This window comes from Balaenoptera borealis (assembly GCF_965194805.1).
Source record: "Balaenoptera borealis genome assembly, chromosome: 14".
Lineage (NCBI taxonomy): Eukaryota > Metazoa > Chordata > Mammalia > Artiodactyla > Balaenopteridae > Balaenoptera > Balaenoptera borealis.
The window spans coordinates 53278076-53302604 of record NC_138875.1 but is presented as its reverse complement, the minus strand read 5'-3'; the positions used below and the strand labels follow the sequence as shown (position 1 = coordinate 53302604).

Below are 24529 nucleotides of genomic sequence, written 5' to 3'. Positions count from 1 at the left end.
TTCTAAAGCTGATTTATGGTGATGGTTGCACCACTTGATCAAGTTACTAGAAATCATTGAACTGTACACTTGAATTAGGTATATTCTATGATAAGTAAAATATACCTTAATAAAGCTGGGGGGTGGGGAGGAAAGATTAAAAAGCTGCTCTAAGAGAAAGGTGAAATCCTCTGGAGTGGCAACGTTTCTCCCTCATTTGAATCCAGTCTAATTTATTGAGTGTCTACTACAGAATGAGCACTGTTTCAGACCAGATGGTAAACTGCACAGGGCTTGGAGTCAGAGTCTTGGTATTCAAATACTGCCCCTGATGTATATTGGCTGAGGCTTGGGATAAGCCACTCAATTGTTCTATGTCTTGGTTTTCTCATTTGTACAACTAAAAATAACAATACCTATTTTGCAACTAAGGATTAGCTCAGCCTTGCTACTATACTTCTATTTGTGTGCCATTCTCCCAATTATAATAATTTGTTAACCATCTGTATTCTTTTGTATGCTAGAAACTGTAAGTTCATTTTGTTTATCCCTGTACCCCCTAGTACCTGGCAAATGCCTGGAAATAAACGGTGTTTTTTGTTGTTGTTTTTTTTTTTTTTTCTTTTTTGACTGCACCTCGTGGCATGTGGGACCTTAGTTCCCCAACCAGGATTGAACCTGTGGCCCCATGCAGTGGAAGCATGGAGTTCTAACCACTGCATTGCCAGGGAATTTCCAATAAACGTTATTTGAATTCCATCTTTATTTAAATTTTAAATTAGCATTTGGGGGATTGTTAACTTACTGGTGTGTACTCTTTTTCCAAATGAAGATGGTATGCTCATCTACCATTAGGAGGAAAAATTAGCCCGTAGGGCAGGACAGGGATGAGCCACCTAAACTCTGCCCCTGTGACTAATAGTGTAATTTTTAAGAAGATGCTATCAGGCAGGACCTGATATGACTTTATGACTTTCTTAGGCCCTGGGCACATTTGCCTAAAGTATTTAAAATTGTATTTTATGACTGTGTTGGTATAAAGATGAATATATTAATACTATATGCTACAATACTTTGTTCGACAAAAAGAAATTAAAACATTTCTTATGATTTTAAAAGAAATTAAAACATTTTCATGAACCCCTAGAAGTACTGTGGACCCAAGGCACTGACTTCTATGCCTAATGGAGAAGTTGGCCCTGTTATTGGAGACATGTATTGTCCATGAAATGGGATTTTCCTCTGGATGAACCACTGTAGGCTTAAAATAATGTAAACCCCTTACCATCTAATGCTTGTGCATTAAAGAAGGAAGAACAATAGCAATGAAAGGACTTGCCCTATCATATATCAAGCTCATGAGGCTTTACTAATAAAGACAGAGTGGAGTTGGCACAGGGATAGACACAGAGCAGCAGAACAGAATAGAAAGTCCCCAGACAGATTCATATAACACGTAGGTATAGAGTGACTTGCACATCAGCAGAACCTTTTCTTTCAACAAATGGTCCTCAGAAGTTGGATATACTATGTGGAAGAACAATAAAACTGGACCCCTATTTCACTCTATACACAAAAATCAATTTCAGGTAGCTGGAGGATCTAAATGCAACAGGCAAAACCGTCAAGCTTTAAGAAGATATTGTAGAATAGCTTAGATATTGTAGATATCTTAAAAGTACAGACAAAAAGTGCTGATCACAAAGGAAAAAACTGACATTTCACTGTTTTTAGAAGGTGCTGTAGAGTGAAAAACAAGCCATAAATTGAGAGAAGATATGTAATACATAAAACTAACCAAGGACTAGTACAAAGGACATATAAAGAATGCCTATGAATCAATAAGAAAAAGAAACATCAATAGAAAAATGAGCAAAGACTTCAAGCACCTCACGCAAGAGGAAATCCAAGTGGCCAATAAATACATGAAAAGATGATTAACCACTTTCATAATTAGGGAAATTACATTAAAAATACAGTGAGATGCCATTATATACATGCCAAACTGGCAATGATTTGAAGTGTGACAGCAGTAGATGTTGGCAAAGATTTCAAGCAACACAAACCATCATATGCTGCCGGTAGGAGTGTTAATTGATGGCACCACTTTGCAAGTGATTAGCAATACATAGAAAAGTAGAAAACATGCATATCCTATGATCTAGCTATTCCACTCCCTAAGGAAACTCTTGTACTTGTGCATCAAGAGATACGTACAAGACTGTTCAGAGTAGTGTTCTTTGCAAATGACAAACTGAGCACAACTCAAATGTTCATCAACAATAGAATAGATAAATAGGTTATGATGTATTTATATAATGAAATACCATTTGGCAATGAGAATGAACAAGTAATACCTACACGCATCCTGATGGAGGAATCTTCCAAAATGTTGAACAAAAATCTACTTACAGAAGAGTCTATCCAATATGATTTTATTTCTGTTATGTTCAAAAATATGCAAAACTAAATTATTTTAGGAATACGTACATAGCACAGTGGTTGCCTCTGGGGAGACGGAAGGAGAAGGGATGGGGAAGAGCACAAAGGAGGCTACTGGCTGCTGGCAGTGTTTTGTTTTGGTTTTTTCCCTTGACTTGGATAGTGGTTATTTCCATAGGCATTTGCTTTATAATTGTTTTTTTAATTAATTAATTAATTAGTTTATTTATTTATTTTTGGCTGTGTTGAGTCTTCACTGCTGCGCGTGGGCTTTCTCTAGTTGCGGCAAGCGGGGGCTACTCTTCGTTGTGGTGCGTGGGCTTCTCATTTCTCATTACGGTGGCTTCTCTTGTTGCAGAGCACGGGCTCTAGGTGCGAGGACTTCAGTAGTTGTGGCACGCAGGCTCAGTAGTTGTGGCTCACGGGCTCTAGAGCACAGGCTCAGTAGTTGTGGTGCACGGGCTTAGTTGCTCCGCGGCATGTGGGATCTTCCCAGACCAGGGCTCGAACCCATGTACCCTGCATTGGCAGGTGGATTCCTAACCACTGCGCCACCAGGGAAGTCCCTATAATTAATTTTTAAACTATACATAAATATTTTGTGAACTCGCCTGTATTTTGATATATCTCATTGGGAAAAAGGGCAAATTTACCCTTTCAAACTACATACGTGTATGGTATGCAGTGTTACACTTTGAGAACAAGTGGTATCATAGGCCAGGGATCCTATGGTGTAATAGTAATGTTTCAGTCCTTTTGAGTTTTTCTATTTCCCACTGCATTGAATCTACTGTGGGGTTGTTGCTGTGGTGATAGAGCTGCAGCATGCAGCCCCTCAGCTGACTTTCGTCTCCAAGAAGGGAAGGGGCAGAGCCAACCCTGATAGATATCTCTAAGCGCTCATATTTTCCCTTCCCTACAATGTCTTGGCCTCCTCTCCTTTGCCTTCCAAGAGTTTAGAGCTCTCATGCTGCCCTCTGTTTGTCCAGAATATTTCATGATGTGCCACATTCAACCCAGACCTTACTATTTTGTCTCCATTTGCCCCCCAACTACAATTCCTCTGTCCAGGGTGACAGCCATTTAGAAAACAGTTTCCATTAGAATGTATTATTTAACTGTCCCTAAAATGTAACTGTTTGTCCCTTTCTTTATTTGATTTGTCCTTTAGCCACTAAACTTCCTGAGGTCAGAATAATCAAAAGTTCCTCTAGCAGGTTTTTCTAAGCTTAGTTCCTCATGAATATTCAAATTATTACTTTACCAAAACACAGTCTCCTTTTTCCAAATGTGTTGGGAACCCTTTGGCTGGCAGATTTTCCCACTCCCAACCAGATACTGAGAAAACATAAGCTCTTCCTTTACACTGTATATTCCTTGGGTAGGGATTGTATCTTTGCTTTCTTCCCCTGTTCTATCCCCAGAGCCTAGCATACTATCTGGCCTGCTGAAGAGGTTCAATAAGCATCTGATGAGTGAATGCATGGGTCGGGGAGAGGGAAGAAAGCCAGTGACCATACTCCTCTGAGGCAGGGCCGTGAATGTGCTTGTGAGACTCCTACTGCCCACAAAAGAGAAAATATAACTCATTAGCAAGTATAAGGAGGAATGGCCCACTCTGCGGAAATGAAGAAGCTGCAAGTAATAACAATGAAAAGTCATTTTCACCAGTTGCATTAGCCACAATACTCTATTTTAAGTGATAATATACAGGGCTGGCAAGGATGTGGTAAGACTGACAATCTCAGACCTCAGGCTGGTGGAGGTAAGCAGTGATATGACCTTTTAAGAAAGAAATTTGGCAATATGTCACAAGACCATTAAAATATTTATATCCTCTACTCTATTAATTTCACTCCAGAGGGCTTAGCCAAGAAAATAACCTAAAAGAAAGTCAAGATATTCACTGCAGTTATTCTTTATATTAGCATAAAAGGAAAAGCAATCTTTTAATATAGAAACAAATAAATCATAGCATACGCACATGACAAAGATGTCAAAAAATATGGTGCAACCACATAGGAAATAATCCTGTTAAGTAAAAAAGGTAATATTAAAACTCTATAGGTATTTTTGTTATATCATGTAAAAAATATAACATGGATAAAACATAGAAGGGCATACACTAGAGAATAAAGAATGGTTTGTGGGAGAAGTGAGATTTTAACATGTTTGTTTGTACGAATTTTCCTTTATGTCATATTTTTCATAGTTAAGCACTAAAAATTCTCAGGATTAAGCCAAATGTATAGGTCAGTAGAAAAGACCTGGTTTTCACAATCTCCAGCATTCTTTATAGGAATGCTGTGTAGGAATAAGGACCAGTACCTAACATAGACACATCCAAGCTACAGCTAGAAGGTAACAAAACCAGAATTTGAACTTTCTTTGCTCACTAGTGACAATTTTATTAGGCAATTTCTGGGTTATACATAGGTGATATTGATATCTACGTAGAATTCTGTAAAATGTTCCTGTGTCTCAAATCTCAAGGCAGGAGGAATGTGAAGAGGAGAGGGGAGCACTAGGGTTGAAAAGTCCATAGAGATCAGCTCAATATCCACTTTGATATTGAATAATCAAAATGAATAAAAATGAATAAGTGGCCAAAATGAATAAAAAAGGACTAAATTTACCCTCCCACCTGAAACAACCAGAAAAAAAAAAAAGACAAAACTACCTGAAAAACGATTTTTAAGACACTGTCATCAGGCAACAAATGACATTGATTCCTGATCAACGGGGAACAAATAAATGTGAGTCTTACCATTTTCCCAGCTTACTGCTTGGAGAGTTTCCAGACCATGATGCAGGGAGGGGGAACTGTGGTAGAGCCCAATAGGTCCCCTAAGTTGAGTAGAAGAAACTGAGAGTGAAGGGAGACCAAAGCAGCTAGAGTTCATTGCACCAAGTGCCAGAAGGGAGAGAGCTGCACAGAGAGAGAGAACCCGAGTTGTGCAGAAGGTCCCCTGAAATGTTGAACATAGTACTGGTTGATGCATGCATGTGAGCAAACTACTCAAGGCTGGTAAAAAGTACCATCCAAAAGGATGAGAGGGAACATTCACACAGGGCCAGGGCCAGGGACTGTTCCCACCAGCTAGACAGGAAAACCTCACAATTTATCAGGCATTGGTTGGAGTACTTAGGAGGGTCTTATCTCAGTAATAGAGAATACTTAGCCCTAGACTGAGCACTACCTCAAAACTGCAAAAAAAAAAAAAAAAAAAAAAAAGTATCAAATTGTTTCCAAGTAATTTCACTGCATTCCAGAGTAAGGCTCAAGAATATTTATAGGCAAACTTCCAATTATAAGGTAAATAAGTACTAGGGATGTAATGTACAACACGATAAATATAACTAACACTGCTGTATTATATATATGAAAGTTGTTAAGACAGTAAATCCTAAGAGTTCTCATCATAAGGAAAAAGATTTTTTCTTTTTCTTTTATTTTGTGTGTATATGAGATGATGGATGTTCACTAAACTTCTTGTGGTAGTCATTTCATGATGTATGTAAGTCAAATATTATGCTGTACACCTTAAACATATACAGTGCTGTATGTCAGTTATATCTCCATAAAACTAGAAGAAGAAGAGAAAGTACTTACAGGAATATCCAGCATCCTACAAGATAAAATGAACAATTCCTGACATTCAGTCAAAGATTACTAGGCATGCAGAGGCAGGGAAACACAATTAATATTGAGGAGACTCATTAATCAATCAAACTAACCCAGAACTGACACAGATGTCAGAATTAGCAGAAAAGGACATCAAAACAGTTATAACTATATCTCATAGTTTCAAAAAGTTAAGTAAACATTGAAAATATTAAAAAGACCCAAAATGAACTTCTCAAGGTGACAGCTACGATGCTTGAAATGAAAAATACACTGGATGTGATTAACAACAGATTAGTCATTAGAGAAGAAAAGATTAATCATTTGAAGACACAGTAATAGAAACTGTCCACTGTGAAACACAGCGAGAAAAAATAAAAGAAACTGAAGAGAGCATTAGTGAGCTATGGAACAACTACAAGCAGGCTTTTATACTGAAACTGGAGTGCCTGAAGAGTGGGGGTGGGGGAGACAAAAAATATTTGAAGAAATAAAGGACAGAAACTTCCCAAACTTGATGAAACTTATAAACCCACAGATCCAAGGAGTTCAATGAATCCCCAGCACAGAAATATATAGAAAACCACAACAAAGCATGTCATAATAAAATTGCTTAAAGCCAACAATAAAGAGAAAATCTTAAAAACAGCAAGAGAAAAATTTAGTTCCTCTGTTACGTACAGAGGAACTAAAATAAACATGACATTATATTTCTAATGGGAAACAGTATAAATAAGACAGAGGAGCAACATCTTTAAAGTACTGAAAGCTAAGAACTGTCAACCTAGAATTCCATACTCAGCAAAAATATCTTTCAAAAATGAAGGTGAAATAAAGATATTTTCAGACATACAAAATATGAAAGAATTCACCACCAGCAGATTCACACTATTAAAAAATGCTAAAGGAAGTCACTCATATAGATGGACAATAATACCAGACAGAAGAAAATCTGAATCTTTACAAAGGATTGAAAACCACTGGGAGAGGTAACTACCTGGGTAAATATATACATTTTTTCTTATTATTTAAATCTATTTAAAAGATAATTGACTTATACAAATATAATAATATATTATGAGGTTTATAACATATGGAAAAGTAAAATGCATGATGATAGCAAAAGGCCAGGAGGGGAGATATGGAATATATTGTAAAATTCTTGTACTATATATACATGAAGTTGTATAATGCTACTTGAGGTTAGACTGTGATAAGTTAAGATATATACTATAAACCCTAAATCAACCACTAAAAAACCTAAGAGTTATAGTTAATAAGCTACAAGGAAGATAAAATGGAATCATAAAAATACTTAATTAACCCAAAAGAAGGCTGAAAAGAGGAAAAGGGAGACAAAAAATAGATGCAACAAGTTAGAAAATGAATAGCAAGATGAAAGACTCAGATCGAACCACATCAAGAATCACATTAAATGTAAGTGATCTAAACACCCCCACTCAGAGAATTCCCCAGCAGTCCAGTGGTTAGGACTCCACACTTTCACTGCTGAGGGCACGGGTTTGATCCCTGGTCAGGGAACTAAGATCCTGCAAGCCGTGTGGCACAGTCAAATAAAAGTAATAATAATAATAAAAAAAATTTTTTTAATAAAAAAACCACCCCCACTCAAAGGCAAATATTATCAGATTGGAAAAAAGTAAGACCCGATTCTATGCTGCTTACATGAAATACAATTAAAATAAAAAGACACAAACAGGTAAAAGGTAAAAGTATTTTTTAAATCTACCATGCTAACAGTAGTCAAAAGAAACCTTGAGTGGCTATATTAGTATCAGGCAAAATAGATTTTGGGACAAATAATATTACCAAAGATTAAAGAGGTAACCTCATAATGATAAAGGGGTCAATTAATCAAGAGGCCAGAGCAATCCTAAACATTTATGCACCTAACAACAGAGCTTCAAAATACATGAAGCAAAAACTGATAGAATTATTTTAAGAAATACATAAATCCACAGTTATAGCTAGGTATTTCAGTACTTCTCTCTCAACAATTGATAGAACAGGTAAACAGAAAATCAGTAAGGATATAGAATATCTGAACAACAGTATCAACCCACTTGACCCAATTGACATCTATGGAACACTTCACGCATCAACAGCAAGATACACATTCTCCTCAAGTTCACATAGAACATTTACCAAGTCAGAGAAAAAAGACATTTTACATACAGAGGAACAGAAATAATTATGTTATCATGGTTATGGGCCATAAAACAAGTCTTAATACACTTGAAAGTATTCAAATAGTACAAAGAATGTTCTTTGCCCAAAGTGAAATTGTACTAGAAATCAATAACAGAAAGATTTCTGGAAAATCTCTAAATATTTGAAAACTAAATAACACACTTATAAATGATCCATCGATCAAAAGGGAAATTAGCAATATTTTGAATGGAATGGAAATGAAAAAAGAACATATCAGAATTTGTGGGATGCCACTAAAGCAGTATTTAGAGGGGAATTTATAGCACTAAACTTGTATTAGAAAGGAAGAAATCTCTTGAGTCAATGAACTCAGCTTCCACTTTAAAAAACTAGGAAAAATAAGACAAAATTAAAACAAAAGTAAAGAGAAGAAAGGAAATAATAAAGATCAAAGTGGCAATCAGTGAAACAGAAAAACAGTGGAAAAATTGATAAAACCAGAAACTACTTCTTTGAGAAAATCAGTAAAATTGATAAAGCTCTAACCAGACAGAGGAAAAAGAAAGAGAAGACACAAATTACCTATATTGGGAATGAGAGAGGTGACATCACTGTAGATTTGAATAATATTAAAAGGATAATAAGGGAATGTTAGGAACAGTTTTATACCAATAAATGTGACAACTTAGATGAGATGAACAATTTCCTTGAAAGACACAAATTATAAAAGCTTACACGAGAAGAAATACACATGAATAGCCCAATATCTATTAAATACATTGAAAATGTGGTTAAAATCTTTCCTAAAAAAACAAAACAAAACAAAAAACCCTCTAAAATGGGCAGAAGACCTAAATAGACATTTCTCCAAAGAAGATATACAGATTGCCAACAAACACATGAAACAATGCACAGCATCACTAATCATTAGAGAAATGCAAACCAAAACTACAATAAGGTATCACCTCACACCAGTCAGAATGGCCATCATCAAAAAATCTACAAACAATAAATGCTGGAGAGGGTGTGGAGAAAAGGAACACTCTTGCACTGTTGGTGGGAATGTAAATTGATACAGCCACTATGGAGAACAGTATGGAGGTTCCTTAAAAGACTAAAAATAGAACTACCATATGACCCAGCAATCCCACTACTGGGCATATACCCTGAGAAAACCATAATTCAAAAAGAGTCATGTACCACAATGTTCATTGCAGCTCTATTTACAATAGCCAGGACATGGAAGCAACCTAAGTGTCCATCAACAGATGAATGGATGAAGAAGATGTGGTGTATATATACAATGGAATATTACTCAGCCGTAAAAAGAAACGAAATTGAATTATTTGTAGTGAGATGGATGGACCTAGAGTCTGTCATACAGAGTGAAGTAAGTCAGAAAAAGAAAAACAAATACCGTATGCTATCACATATATATGGAATCTAAAAAAAAAAAAAAAAGGTTCTGAAGAACCTAGGGGCAGGACAGGAATAAAGACACAAATGTAGAGAATGGACTTGAGGACACGGGGAGGGGGAAGGGTAAACTGGGACGAAGTGAGAGAGTGGCATAGATTTCTATATACTACCAAATGTAAAATAGATAGTTGGTGGGAAGCAGCCGCATAGCACAGGGAGATCAGCTCGGTGCTTTGTGCCCACCTAGAGGGGTGGGATAGGGAGGGTGGGAGGGAGACGCAAGAGGGAGGGGATATGGGGATGTATGTATATGTATAGCTGATTCACTTTGTTATAAAGCAGAAACTAACACACAATTGTAAAGCCATTACACTCCAATAAAGATGTTAAAAAATAAATAAATAAAATAGCTACAAAAACCTTAAAAAAAAAAAAACCCTCTAGGCCCAGATGGCTTTACTGGTAGATTCCACCTTTAAGGAAGAAATAATACCAGTTCTACACAAACTTCCAAATAATTGAAGAGAATGGACTACTTGCTAGCTCATTCTAGCCAGCATTATCTTTTTTTTTTTTCTTTTCAGGGTATAACATAGATTTTTATTTTTATTTTTATTTTATTTTATTTTTTTTAAACATCTTTATTGAAGTATAATTGCCTTACAATGGTGTGTTAGCTTCTGCTTTATAACAAAATGAATCAGTTATACATATACAATATGTTCCCATTTCTCTTCCCTCTTGCATCTCCCTCCCTCCCACCCTCCCCATCCCACCCCTCTAGGTGGTCACAAAGCACCAAGCTGATCTCCCTGTGCTATGCGGCTGCTTCCCACTAGCTATCTACTTTACATTTGGTAGTGTATATATGTCCATGACACTCTCTTACCCTGTCACATCTCACCCCACCCCCTCCCCATATCCTCAAGTCCATTCTCTTGTAGGTCTGTGTCTTTATTCCCGTCTGGCCACTAGGTTCTTCATGGCCTTTTTTTTTTTTTTTTCCTTAGATTCCGTATATATGTGTTAGCATACTGTATTTGTTTTTCTCTTTCTGACTTACTTCACTCTGTATGACAGACTCTAACTCCATCCACCTCATTACAAATACCTCCATTTCATTTCTTTTTATGGCTGAGTAATATTCCATTGTATATATGTGCCACATCTTCTTTATCCATTCATCTGTCGATGGACATTTAGGTTGCTTCCATGTCCTGGCTATTGTAAATAGAGCTGCAATGAACATTTTGGTACATGACTCTTTTTGACCTATGGTTTTCTCAGGGTATATGCCCAGTAGTTAGCCAGCATTATCTTGATACCAAAATCAAAGACATTATAAGAAAAGTTCAAACCAATATCCTTCATGAAATAAATACAAAATTTAGTAAGAAAATTTTAGCATATTGAACCCAACAGTATGTTAAAAAGATAATATATCATGACCAAGTAGAGTTTATCCTAGGAATGCATGACTGGTTTAACATTTGAATACCAATCAATGTAATTTACCATGTTAACAAACTAAACTAAAACCATATGATTATCTCAACAGATGCAGAAAAAAACATTGACAAAATTCAATATTTACTCCTGATGAAGACTCTTAACAAACTAGGAAAAGAAGGGAACTTCCTCAACCTGATAATGGTCATCTACAACAAAACCCCACAGCTAACATACTTAGTGATAAAAGAGTAAATCCTCTCTCCCTAAGCTCAGAACAAGATAGGCATGTCCACTCTTACTACTTCTGTTCAATATTGTACTGCAGGTTCTAGCCAGTGCAGTAAGGCAAGGAAAAAAAAAAAAAAAGACATCCAATTTGGAAAGGAAGAAGTAAAACTGTCTTTATTCATAGACAGTAGGTTTTCTATGGAGAAAATCCAATGAAATCTACAAAAATGCTACTAAAACTAAGTGAGTTTAGCAACATTGCAGGATACAAGATCAATATACAAATATCAATTGTACTTCTATATATCAACAATGCATTATCAGAAATTAAGATTTTTAAAATAACTACCATTTATAATAGCATTAAAAACATGAAATATTTAGGGATAAATCTGACAAAGGGTATGAAAGAACTGTGCCCTGAAAACTAGAAAACAATGCTGAAAGTAAAGGAGACCTAAATAAATTGGAGAGACATCTCTTGTTCATGGGTTGGAAGACTAATATTGTTAAGATGTCAGTTTTCTCCAAATTGACCTATAGATTCAACACAATCCAACCCAAAATCTCAGAGGCTTTTTTTTTCTTTTGTTAGAAGTTGAGAAGCTAATTCTAAAATTCATATGGAAATGCAAATTACTTAAAATAGCCAAAACAACTCTGAAAAAAGAAAGAAAAAGTTGGAAGGCTAACACTACCTGATTTCAAGATTATTATAAAGTGATAGTAATCAAAACAGCATGGTACTGGTGTGAAGATATTCTACAAATAGATCAATGGGACACAATAGAAAGTCTAGAAACACATGTGTATGTACCTTTAACAAATACAGAAGGCAATGCAGTGAGGAAAGGATAACCTTATCAACAAGTGGTTCTGAAACACTTGGATATAAATATGAAAAAACATGAACTTCAATCCATATCTCATACCACATACAAAATAATTCAAATGGGCCATAGATCTAAATGTAAAACTGAAAACTATAAAACTTCTAAAAGAAAAGGTAGAAAAAAATACTTGTGACCTGGATTAGGCAAAGATTTCTTATATACAACATGGAAAGCACAATCCATAAAAGAACAGATTGATATATTGGACTTCATTAAAATTTAAAACTGCTGCTTCTCAGAAGACACTGTTAAGAGAAAGAAAAAACAAGCCTCAGCCTGGGTGAAACTCTCTGCAAAGCATATATAGGAATCATATCCAGAAAAAGACTTTTAAAAACTCAATGATAGGGACTTCCCTGGTGGCGCAATGGTTGGGAGTCTGCCTGCCAATGCAGGGGACATGGGTTCGAGCCCTGGTCCGGGAAGATCCCACATGCCGCGGAGCAACTAAGCCCGCGTGCCACAACTACTGAGCCTGCGCTCTAGAGCCCGTGAGCCACAACTACTGAAGCCTGCGTGCCACAACTACTGAAGCTAAGCCACCACAATGAGAGGCTGACGCGCCACAACGAAGAGTGTGCCTGCTCGCTGCAGCTGGAGAGGGCCCGTGCACAACAATGAAGACCCAATGCAGCCAAAAATAAATAAGTAAAATAAATAAATGTATTCTTTATTTAAAATAAATAAATGTATTCTGGGATTGACATGTATACACTGATGTGTATAAAATTGATGACTGATAAGAACCTGCAGTACAAACAAACAAACAAACAAAAAACAGCTAATACTCAACTTTCTTTGGGTTATTTGTATGGAAATATGTTAATATAAATGTTTCAGACATTATATGAAATTTCTAAAAATCTTATATGTTCCGGTATTATGTTATGTCATAATTCTAGTTATTACTTTAAAATGTATATCTCAGAAATAACTAAAAAAAAAAAAGACAATAAAATGAAATCTTAGTAAAAAAGTAAAACAAATATTTGTGGTGGGAGGGTTAAAAGAAAATCTCAGGAACAAAATTTGTAACTTGACAGAAATGCATATACACAGAATGCAATGTCATTTCCTCTGTCATTTTTCAGTGTAAGTACTATAATAAAAAGTATACTGTGCCGATGATGAAAAAAAAAAAACTCAATGATAAGAAAATAACCTAATTTTTAAAATGGGCAAAAGATATATGATGGCAATTAAACACATGAAAAGATGCTTAACACCATTAGTCATTGGGAAAATGCAAATTAAAACAACAATGAGATTTTCCACATACTTAGAATGGCTAAAATTAAAAGACTGACTATACCAAGTGTTGGTGTGGGTGTGGAGGAATTGGAACTCTTGTACGCTGCTGAGAATGTAAAATAGTAAAACCACTTTGGGAAACAGTTTGACAGTTTTTTAAAAAGTTAAACATACACCTACCAGATAGTCTAGCCATTCCATTCCTAGATATTTACCCAAGAGAAAAGGAGTATATGCAACAAACATTTGTGCACAAATGTTCATAGCAGCTTTATTTGTAATAGCCAAAAACTGGAAACAACCCAAATGTCCATCCAGGTGAATGTTTATCCAGGTGAACAGATAAATAAATTGTTATATACAACTCAATAAATAGTAATGAGCTATTGATATTCATAACAATATGGATGGATTTCAAAATAATTAAGGCAATAATTCACTCAAAAGAAGCCAGACAAAAGAAAAAAGAATATCATTCTATTTGTATAAAACTCTAGGAAATGCAAACTAATCTAAAGCAGCTCAGGGAATTCCCTGGCAGTCCGGTGGTTAGGACTCCACGCTTCCACTGCTGGGAGCCGGTGTTCAATCCCTGGTCGGGGAACTAAGATCCCACAAGCCGTATGGCCAAATAAATAAATAAAGCAGATCAGTGATTGTTTAGAGCAAGGGAAACATAGGAAAGAGGGATGACAAGGAGATTTAGAGGTGATGAATGTGTTCATATTTTGACTGTGGTGATAGTTTCACAAGTATATACATATGTCAAAACTTATCAGATTGCATACCTTAAGTATGTGCAATTGATTGTCAATTATGCCTCAATAAAGCTGTTTAAAAAATGAATAGTTCAAAATGGATTAAAGACCTAAGTGTAAGGCCAGACACTATCAAACTCTTAGAGGAAAACATAGGCAGAACACTCTATGACATACATCACAGCAAGATTCTTTTTGACCCAGCTCCCAGAGAAATGGAAATAAGAACACAAATAAACAAATGGGACCTAATGAAACTTAAAAGCTTTTGCACAGCAAAGGAAACCATAAACAAGACCAAAAGACAACCATCAGAATGGGAGAAAATATTTGCAAATGAAGCAACTGACAAAGGATTAATCTCCAAGATTTACAAGCAGCTCATGCAGCTCAATAACAAAAAAACGAACAACCCAATCCAAAAATGGGCAGAAGACCTAAATAGACATTTCTCCAAAGAAGATATACAGATGGCCTACAGACACATGAAAGAATGCTCAACATCATTAATCATTAGAGAAATGCAAATCAAAACTACAATGAGATATCATCTCACACCGGTCAGAATGGCCATCATCAAAAAATCTAGAAACAATAAATGCTGGAGAGGGTGTGGAGGAAAGGGAACACTCTTGCACTGTTGGTGGGAATGTAAATTGATACAGCCACTATGGAGAACAGTATGGAGGTTCCTTAAAAAACTACAAATAGAACTACCATATGACCCAGCAATCCCACTACTGGGCATATACCCTGAGAAAACCATAGTTCAAAAAGAGTCATGTACCAAAATGTTCATTGCAGCTCTATTTACAATAGCCAGGACATGGAAGCAACCTAAATGTCCATCGACAGATGAATGGATAAAGAAGATGTGGCACATATATACAATGGAATATTACTCAGCCATAAAAAGAAATGAAATGGAGGTATTTGTAATGAGGTGGATGGAGTTAGAGTCTGTCATACAGAGTGAAGTAAGTCAGAAAGAGAAAAACAAATACAGTATGCTAACACATATATACGGAATCTAAGGAAAAAAAAAAAAAGGCCATGAAGAACCTAGTGGCCAGACGGGAATAAAGACACAGACCTACAAGAGAATGGACTTGAGGATATGGGGAGGGGGTGGGGTGAGATGTGACAGGGTGAGAGAGTGTCACGGACATATATACACTACCAAATGTAAAATAGATAGCTAGTGGGAAGCAGCCGCATAGCACAGGGAGATCAGCTTGGTGCTTTGTGACCACCTAGAGGGGTGGGATGGGGAGGGTGGGAGGGAGGGAGATGCAAGAGGGAAGATATATGGGAACATATGTATATGTATAACTGATTATCTTTTTTATAAAGCAGAAACTAATACACCATTGTAAAGCAATTATACTCCAATAAAGATGTTTAAAAAAAAATGAATAGTGTAAGAACAGGTTAGGAAGATATCTGATTTAACATTAATTATAGGGGTAATTGTGTTTTAATTATAATGTTTTAATTAAATACTACTTTTTGAGTCAAAAGTAAAATATGGCTGACAAATAAATGATGCAGCCTCAGCATGCATTAATAGAAATATTGTGTCTTATTAGAAGGACATTAATTGCAGTCTGAATGTGAAAATAAGTCCAGAGTACTTTACTCAGGAAAGAAGCAAATTATGTAGGCTAAGTTTAATACAGGTGCCAAGGGCAAAAAGAGAGCTTGTAAAGATTTAAGCTCTCAAGCATCTGGAAAACACTTAAGATTTAGCAAGACAAATATTTATTGAATATCTACTGTGTTCTAGGCACTTGCTAAATATGTTAATCGCTACTGTGAGGTAGGTTTTAGGACCATTTTGCAGATTATGAATCAGAATCTCAGAAAAGGTTAATATTTGGTTTTTTTAAAAAAGAGTTATTAAGTGAGAAAACCAGAATTCAGATTCTTTCAACTTGCTACTAAAATGGCTCCCTTTTTAAAAACATTTATTTATTTTGCTTTATTTTTGGCTGTGTTGGGTCTTCGTTGCTGCAAGTGGGCTTTCTCTAGCTGCGGCGAGAGGGGGCTACTCTTCGTCGCGATGCGTGGGCTTCTCATTGTGGTGGCTTCTCTTTGTTGTGGAGCACGGGCTCTAGGTGTGCAGGCTTCAGTAGTTGTGGTGCTCAGTCTCAGTAGTTGTGGCACTCGAGCTCAGTAGTTGTGGCTCGTGGGCTCTAGAGCGCAGGCTCAGTAATTGTGGCACACGGGCTTAGTTGCTCCACGGCATGTGGGATCTTCCCAGACCAGGGCTCGAATTTGTGTCCCCTGCATTGGCAGGCGGATTCTTAACCACTGCGCCACCAGGGAGGTCCACATTGCTCCCTTTTTTTAGAAAGTTATTCCCCCCCAGTGATTTTGCACTAACAGAGAATTATTCAACTATTGCATAAAGAGGATAAGTCGTTTTGGCTTCTTTTTTTCCACTCTATTTCTTTAACTATGATGTGGCAGACATTGTGCCAGGAGCTGGGAATGCCCTCAAGGAGCTCATGAAAAATAGGAAATTACAGACTCCTACAACATAGAGCATAGAGCTGTGACTTGCTCAAGGAATAATAGGAAATTACAGACTCCTACAACATAGAGAATAGATCTGTGACTTGCTCAAGGAATTTTCCAAGTTTGCAAATCCTCCAGTGCTTACAAGTTCACTAGTAGAGATAATCAGACCTTGGTGAGATACAGATGCTGGGCAATCAGCTGCTTACTCACTATCTAAGCACCAGATTCTGCACAACAGCCTACAGTTCAAATTCATTTCTGAGCAAGATCACAGGCTATTGCATTTTGGACATTGGGGCTGCTCCCAAATAATCAAAACCACTAGTGTTAAATGCTGAATATGACAATGTCACCATACCTGATAAATTCAAGAATAGAAGCATGCGCAAGGTGGTAAAGATTAGGGAATAACATGAAAGGATTTATATTTTGGAAAGTTAACTCTGACCTTATCTAATGCCTAACTGTGCTTTCTGACTACATGCTTACAGCATATGGCCTTTTGTGACTGGCTTCTTTCACTTGACATAACGTTTTCAAGGTTCATCCATGTTGTAGCATGTATCAGTACTTCATTCCTTTTTGCTGCTGAAATATCCCATTTTATGGATATACCATATTTTATTTTTCCATTTATTTGTTGATGGACATTTAGGTTGTTCCTACTTTGGGGCTATTATGAATAATGCTGCTATGAACATTTGGGTACAGATTTTTGTATGGGCATGTGTTTTCACTTCCCTCTCATTTTATAGCTAGGAGTGGAATTGCTGAGTCATATGGTAACTCTGTGTCTATCCATTTGAGGAATTATTTTACAAAGTGGCTGCACCATTTTACATTCCTACCAGTAATGTGTGAGGGTTCCAATTTCTCCATATCCTGGTCAACACTTGTTATTGTCTGTCTTGTTTTGTTTTAGCCATCCTAGTGGATATAAAGTAGTATCTCATTGTGGTTTTGATTTGTGTTTCTCCAGTGGCTAATGATGTTGAGCATGTTTTCATGTGCTAATTGGCTATCTGTACATCTTCTTTGGAGAAGTGTCTATTACAAATCATTTGCCCATTTTTCAGTTGGGTTATTTGTCTCTCTATTACTGAGTTGTAAGAGTTCTTTATACATTCTGGATACAAGTCCTTTACCAGATATATGAGTTACAAATATTTCTCCCACTCTATGAGTTGTCTCTTTACTCTCTTGATGGTGTCCTTTGAAGCACAAATTTTTTTTTATCATGATGAAGTCCAATTCATCTATTTTTTTTTTCTTTTGTTGCTCGTACTTTTGGTGTCACATCTAAGAAACCATTGCCAAATCCAAGGCCATGAAGATTTACTGCTATGTTTTCTTCTAAGAGTGTTATAGTTTTAACTCTTACATTTAGATCTATAATCCATTTTGGGTTAATTTCTGTATATGGTGTGAGGAAGAGGTCCAACTTCATTCTTATGCATGTGGATATCCAGTTTTCCCATAACATTTGTTGAAAAGACTATTTTTTAATACATTGAATTTTCTTGACACTCACTCATTTCAAAATTCATTTGCCCATTAAATGTAAGGTTTTATTTCTGGATTCTCAATGCTATTCTGATGATCTGTACATCTTTCATTATGCCAGTGCTGCACTGATTGATAATTGTAGGTTTGTATGAAGTTCTGAAATAGGTAAGTATGAATCCTCTAGCTTTGCTTTTCTTTTTTGAGATTATTTTGGCTATTCTGGGCCCCTTGCATTTCCATATGAATTTTAGAATTAACTTGTCAATTTCTACAAAGAAAGCAGCTTGAATTTTGGTATGGCTTGCTGAATCTATTGAGTCCGTAGAACAATTTGAGGAGTATTGCCGTATTAACAATGTTAAGTCTTCCAATCCATGAGCATGGAATGTCTTTCCATTTATTTAGGTCTTTAAAAATTTCTTCTAACAATGTTTTATAGTTTTCACAGTATAAGTTTTACACTTCTCTTACTAAATTTATTCCTAAGTAGTTATTTTTTCTGATGCTATTGTAAATGGAACTTTTATCTTAATTTTATTTTTGTGTTGTTCATTGCAAGTGCATAGAAATACAATTGACTTTTGTATATTGACCTTGTATCCTGCAACTTTGGTGAACTCATGTATTAGCTTTAGTAGTTTTATAGTGTATTCCTTAGTATTTCCTTTTTGTCCATTTTATCTGAGTCATCTAATTTGACGTCTTTATGAGTTAAGTAGGGCTGCCATAACAAAATAGCACAGACTGAGTGGCTTAAACAACAAAAATTTATTTTCTCACAGTTCTGGAAGTTGCAAGTCCAAGATCAAGGTGCAGTAGGGTGTTTTATTTTTCTGAGGCCTCTTTTCTTGGCTTGCAAATAACCAGCTGCCTTCTTGCTATATCCTCACATGGCCTTTCCTCTGTGCATGCACATCCCTGTTGTCTCTTCCTCTTTTTTAAAGGACACCAGTCATATTAGATTAGAACTCTACCCTTATGGCCTCATTTAACCTTAATTACTTCTTTAAGGACTCTATACTGTCACATTCTAAGGTACTAGAGATTAGGGCTTCAACATATGATTTGTGGGGACAGGGGCACAATTCAGTCCATAACAAAGGCATACAATTGTTCATAGTATTCCTCTATAATTCTTTTTATTTCTGTAAGTTTGCTAGCAATGCCCTCTTTTTCACTCTTGATTTTAGTAATTTGCATCTTTTCTCTTTATTTCTTGGTCAGTCTGGCTAAAGTTTTGTCAATTTCGTTCATCTACTCAAAGAACAAACTTTTGGTTTTGCTGATTTTCACTATTGTTTCTCTATTCCCTACTTCATTCATTTCTGCTCTAGTCTTTATTATTTCCTTTCTTCTGCTTATTTTGGGTTTAGTTTACTTTTCTTACTTTTTTTACTTGAGATTTTCTTCCTTTTCATTTATTTATTTTTTTAATTTTTATTTTATATTGGAGTATAGTTGATTTACAATGTTGTGGTAGTTTCAGATGTACAGCAAAGTGATTCAGTTATACATATATCTATTCTTTTTCAGATTCTTTTCCCATTTAAGTTGTTACAGAATATTGAGTAGAGTTCCCTGTGCTGTAGAGTAGGTCCTTGTTGATTATTTATTTTATATTTAGTAGTGTGCATATGTTAATCCCAAACCCCTAATTTATCCCTCCCTCCGTACCTTTCCCTTTGGTAACCATAAATTGTTTTCTAAGTCTGTGAGTCTGTTTCTGTTTTGTAAATAATTTCATTTGTATCATTTTTTTAGATTCCACATACAAGTGATATCATATGATATTTGTTTTTCTCTGACTTACTTCACTTAGTATGATAATGTCTAGGTCCATCCATGTTGCTGAAAATGGCATTATTTCATTCTTTTTTATGGCTGAGTAATATTCCATTGTATATATGTACAACATCTTCTTTATCCATTCATCTGTCAATGGACATTTAGGTTGCTTCCATGTCTTGGCTATTGTAAATAGTGCTGCAATGAATATTGGGTACATGTATCTTTTCAAATTATGGTTTTCCCCAGATATATGTCCAGGAGTGGGATTGCTGGATCATATGGTAACTCTATTTTTAGTTTTTTAAGGAACCTCCATACTGTTCTCCATAGTGGCTGTACCAATTTACATTCCCACCAACAGTGTGGGAGGGTTTCCTTTTCTCCACACCCTCTCCAGCATTTATTGTTTGTAGACATTTTTATGATGGCCATTCTGACTGGTGTGAGGTGATACCTCATGGTAGTTTTGATTTGCATTTCTCTAATAATTAGCGATATTGAGCATCTTTTCATGTGCTTTTTGGCCATCTGTATGTCTTTTTTGGAGAAATATCTATTTAGATCTTCTGTCCTTTCTTCCTTTTTTTTTCTTGGCCATGCTGCACAGCTTGTGGGATCTTAGTTCCCCAACCAGGGATTGAACAGGGACCCATGGCAGTGAAAGTGCTGAGTCCTAACCACTGACTGGACCGCAAGGGAAGTCCCCCTTTTTAATATAGGCATTTACAGCCATAAATATTCCTCTAAACACTTTTTAAACAGTATCTCATAAGTTTTCAATTGTCGTGTTTTTTTTTTTTTTTTTTTAATAGGGAGCATTTTCTTTTTTCAAATTTTATTTATGGCTGTGTTGGGTCTTCGTTTCTGTGGGAGGGCTTTCTCTAGTTGTGGCAAGTGGGGGCCACTCTTCATCGCGGTGCACGGGCCTCTCACTATCGCCGGCCTCTCTTGTTGCGGAACACAGGCTCCAGACGTGCAGGCTCAGTAATTGTGGCTCACGGGCCCAGTTGCTCCGTGGCATGTGGGATCTTCCCAGACCAGGACTCGAACCCGTGTGCCCTGCATTGGCAGGCAGATTCTCAACCACTGCACCACCAGGGAAGCCCAATTGTCGTGTTTTTATTTTCATTTGTCTTAAAGTGATATCTAATTCCCCTTGTGATTTCTTTGATCTATTGGTTATTTAGTAATGCATTGTTTAATTGCCACAAATTTGTGAATTTCTCAAATTTCCTTCTGTTATTGATTGCTCATTTGATTCCACTGAGGTTAGAGAATGTATTTTGTATGATTTTAATTCTTTTAAGTTTATTGAGGCTTGTTTTATCACCTAACATATTGTCTTTCCTGGAGAATGTTCCCTGTGCACTAGAAAAGAATGTATATTCTGCTTTTGTTCAGGGAACGTTCTGTTGATATCAGTTACGTCTAATTGGTTTATAGTGCTGCTGACGTCTTCTATTTCCTTCTTGACTGTCTCCCTAGTTATTCTATCCATTATTGAAAGTGGGGTACTGAAGTCTCAAACTGTTATCATCAAATTGCCTATTTCTCTCTTCAGTTTTGTCAGGATTTGCTCCATGAATTTGGGGCTCTGTTGTTTATATGTTTATATTTTTATAATTGTTATGTCTTCCTGATGGATTGATACTTTTATCATTATAAAATGTCCTTTTTCTTCTCTAGTAATAATATTTTCTTAAAGTCTATTTTTTCTGGTATTAGTATGGTCACTCCAGCTCTCTTCTAGCTACTGTTTGCATATATAGTGTGTTTTGTCATACAGAATTTTTTAAGTTTTATGTAGCTGAATATATAAATTTTTTATGGCTTCTGTATTTTGAACAATAGTTTGGCCTTTTCCATTTCAAGGTGATAATTGACTCTCCCATGTTTTCTCCTATTATTTCTGTATCATCAGTTTTTAAGTTTCTACTTTTGGTCCATTTGATTTTGTTTGGTACTTGGTGTAAGTTGTAGATCCAACTTAATTTTTTTCTTATATATCCAATTGCCACAGCACAGTTTATTGAATGGTTCATCTTCATTGCTGCTTTGAGCTGCTACCTTTATCTTATACTAAATTCTTATGTATATTTGCATCTGCTTCTTACTGTCTTTTTTCTTCCATTGTTCTGTTTGTCTACTAATGCACTAGGACCACAGTGTTTTATAGACTGTGGTTTTATGTCTTATTATATCATCATGTTAGCCTCTTGTCATTTCTCTTATTTTTCAGAATGTTTCTTGCTATTCTTGTTTGCTTATTTTTTTTATATCAACATTACATCAATTTGCTTACTTAAACAATTTGCTCACTTACTAATAGTTCTAATAGTAATTCTAATAATATCTAAACCTGTTGGTATTTTCCTAGGATCATATTAAATTTATGAATTAACTTAGATTGATTGGCATTTTTTTGACATTGAATATTTCTGATCTGAAACATGGTTGTCTTAACGTTTGTTCAGGCCTATTTTCAAGGTCTTCAGAAAAAATTTTTAATTTTTAAAAATCTTTAATATGAAAAGTTAAAAACAGAGAGAATAATATCACGGACCATCACTGTGGACCTATTACCCAGCTTAAATAATTATGAACACATGGCCATATTTTCAGTATTACTGCCTCTCTCCCTCCCTCCCTCAATGTTTTACAACAAATCCCAGACATTATATAAGAAATATGATAAATTTTTCTTCATATAGTTGTGTACATTTCTTATTAAGCTTATTCCTAGGCCTTTTATCTAACTGTTGTTCATTGTTTTTATATAGGAAGATTTATTTCTGTGCATTGATTTTGTACCCTTTTGTTAGTATTTAAATATTTGTTTGTGCTAATTTGAATTCATTGACTTGAAAAGGTTACCACCCTTTATAATTTGCTAACCAGATTTCACCTGTATGCTCACCTGGACTGTTAGAAATATGCTAAAATTCTAGGTATAAACTAGTGTAGTAAGCTACTAGTCTTGCACCAAACAACATATTTGTGGCCTGAAACGTAATAACCAACCTGTGTAGTGACATGTCAAATTTACCTGGGATTCCTGTCCTGTAAGTTTCTCTGTTAATACCTGAAAAACTCAGGTTGTCTTCAGTTTCCTGTCACTTTATAATGTTTTTATGTGCAGTTGCTGGCCTCTATTCTTCCTGTAGACCTTAAAATCTCTCCTTGATGTAAGTCAGTCCCTCAGAGAGGCACATAACTCTTCTGAGCCAGTAGGGAACCATTTCAGTCTTTTGAGTTCTTATGATAAGCACTGATCAGATGTATCAGGAATCACATTGTGGCATGAGCACTAATATTTTAGATCATTTCTAATGTAGCACCATCAGTATCCTGCTCTTTAGAACACTTTGTTTTTCAAACTCTCAGAGTTTTAACAGTCCCTTTGACACTTTCCTGTGTTACCTGATTAAGCTGTTCTGCTGGTGTAGAGTCAGGGATTTGGGATCTATTATATTCATTTTGGAAAACTCTAGTTGGCTGGAGTCTTTATCTCTCCCATAACCTGCCTCTAAAATGGCATATGGTTTTTCTGCCAAATAAGAATTTTCTTTTGGATGTCTCTGGTGTTACATAGGGAAAAATTCTAGTTTATTCCAAATATTAAAGCAACTTTTCTTCAGAGAAAAGTTCTTTCCCCTACATTGCAATGACTTAGCTTACACGACACTTTTCAAATGACAAACTTATCTGGATAGAGATAAATATATCTCATTAAAATATGGCTTTGAGGGAAACTGTGGAGACAGTTTTAATATGGCACATGATGATATCCTTGATGCCACATCATATGACTTTGACCAAGTTAAATGGCTACCATTATTTAAGGTAATAGTACCAGCCTCATTGAGTTCATATAGGAATTAGGTGAATTGATATATTTAAAGTGCTTAAACTTAAAACTAGCACCTAGCACATAGTACCCACTAGTGAGTGTTTGTTAAATACATAAAAAAGAAAATAAAACCTATGTACAGAGAAATGGACTTTCTTAAAATAGATCAAGGGAAAAACTGAAATTCTATAGTCTACTATAGTCTCTCTCAGCTCACTCTTGTTGAATTAACTTCCTTCCTGCATATATAGTTTCTAATTTGAACAACCTCTTTCATTTTAAAGATTCGCCAGTTCTCAGTCCAGCTAATTCTGCAATCAATTTAAGTGGAGCTCAGGACCTGACCCGGAATAAGAATGTTGTGAAGCCACTGGCTTTGTCTTTGCAGGTTGTAGGGAAGACTTTTGCTGCAGGTGATGTTTTCCTCACTTATATATATATTTTTAATTAATTTATTTTTAATTTATTTTTGGCTGTGTTGGGTCTTTGTTGCTGCACACAGGCTTTCTCTAGTTCTGGCGAGCGGGGGCTACTCTTTGTTGCGGTGCACAGGCTTCTCATTGCAGTGGCTTCTCTTGTTGCAGAGCACGGGCTCTAGGCACACGGGCTTCAGTAGTTGTGGCACACGGGCTCAGTAGTTGTG

General features: G+C 35.9%; 2 protein-coding genes across 22 annotated transcripts in view; one reads left to right on the top strand and one right to left on the bottom strand.

Moving 5' to 3' along the window:
- The window catches only part of GREB1L (GREB1 like retinoic acid receptor coactivator), a 267107-nt gene that overhangs the window by 167215 nt on the left and 75363 nt on the right, over positions 1 to 24529 (top strand). For 16 of the 19 annotated variants that reach the window (XR_014233993.1, XR_014233994.1, XM_082353478.1 and 13 more), the window contains one exon: positions 24171 to 24299. The exons of the other annotated variants lie outside the window; for them this stretch is intronic. Coding sequence is in view for 14 of the 16 variants with exons in the window: in XM_082353478.1 (XP_082209604.1) it covers positions 24171 to 24299 (129 nt within the window). In the remaining 2 variants the exon portion in view is untranslated. The remainder of the gene's footprint in view (positions 1 to 24170; positions 24300 to 24529) is intronic. 19 annotated transcript variants of the gene reach the window in all.
- LOC309610571 (uncharacterized protein) overlaps positions 1 to 24529 on the bottom strand; it is a 138307-nt gene that overhangs the window by 93151 nt on the left and 20627 nt on the right. The window lies entirely within an intron of this gene.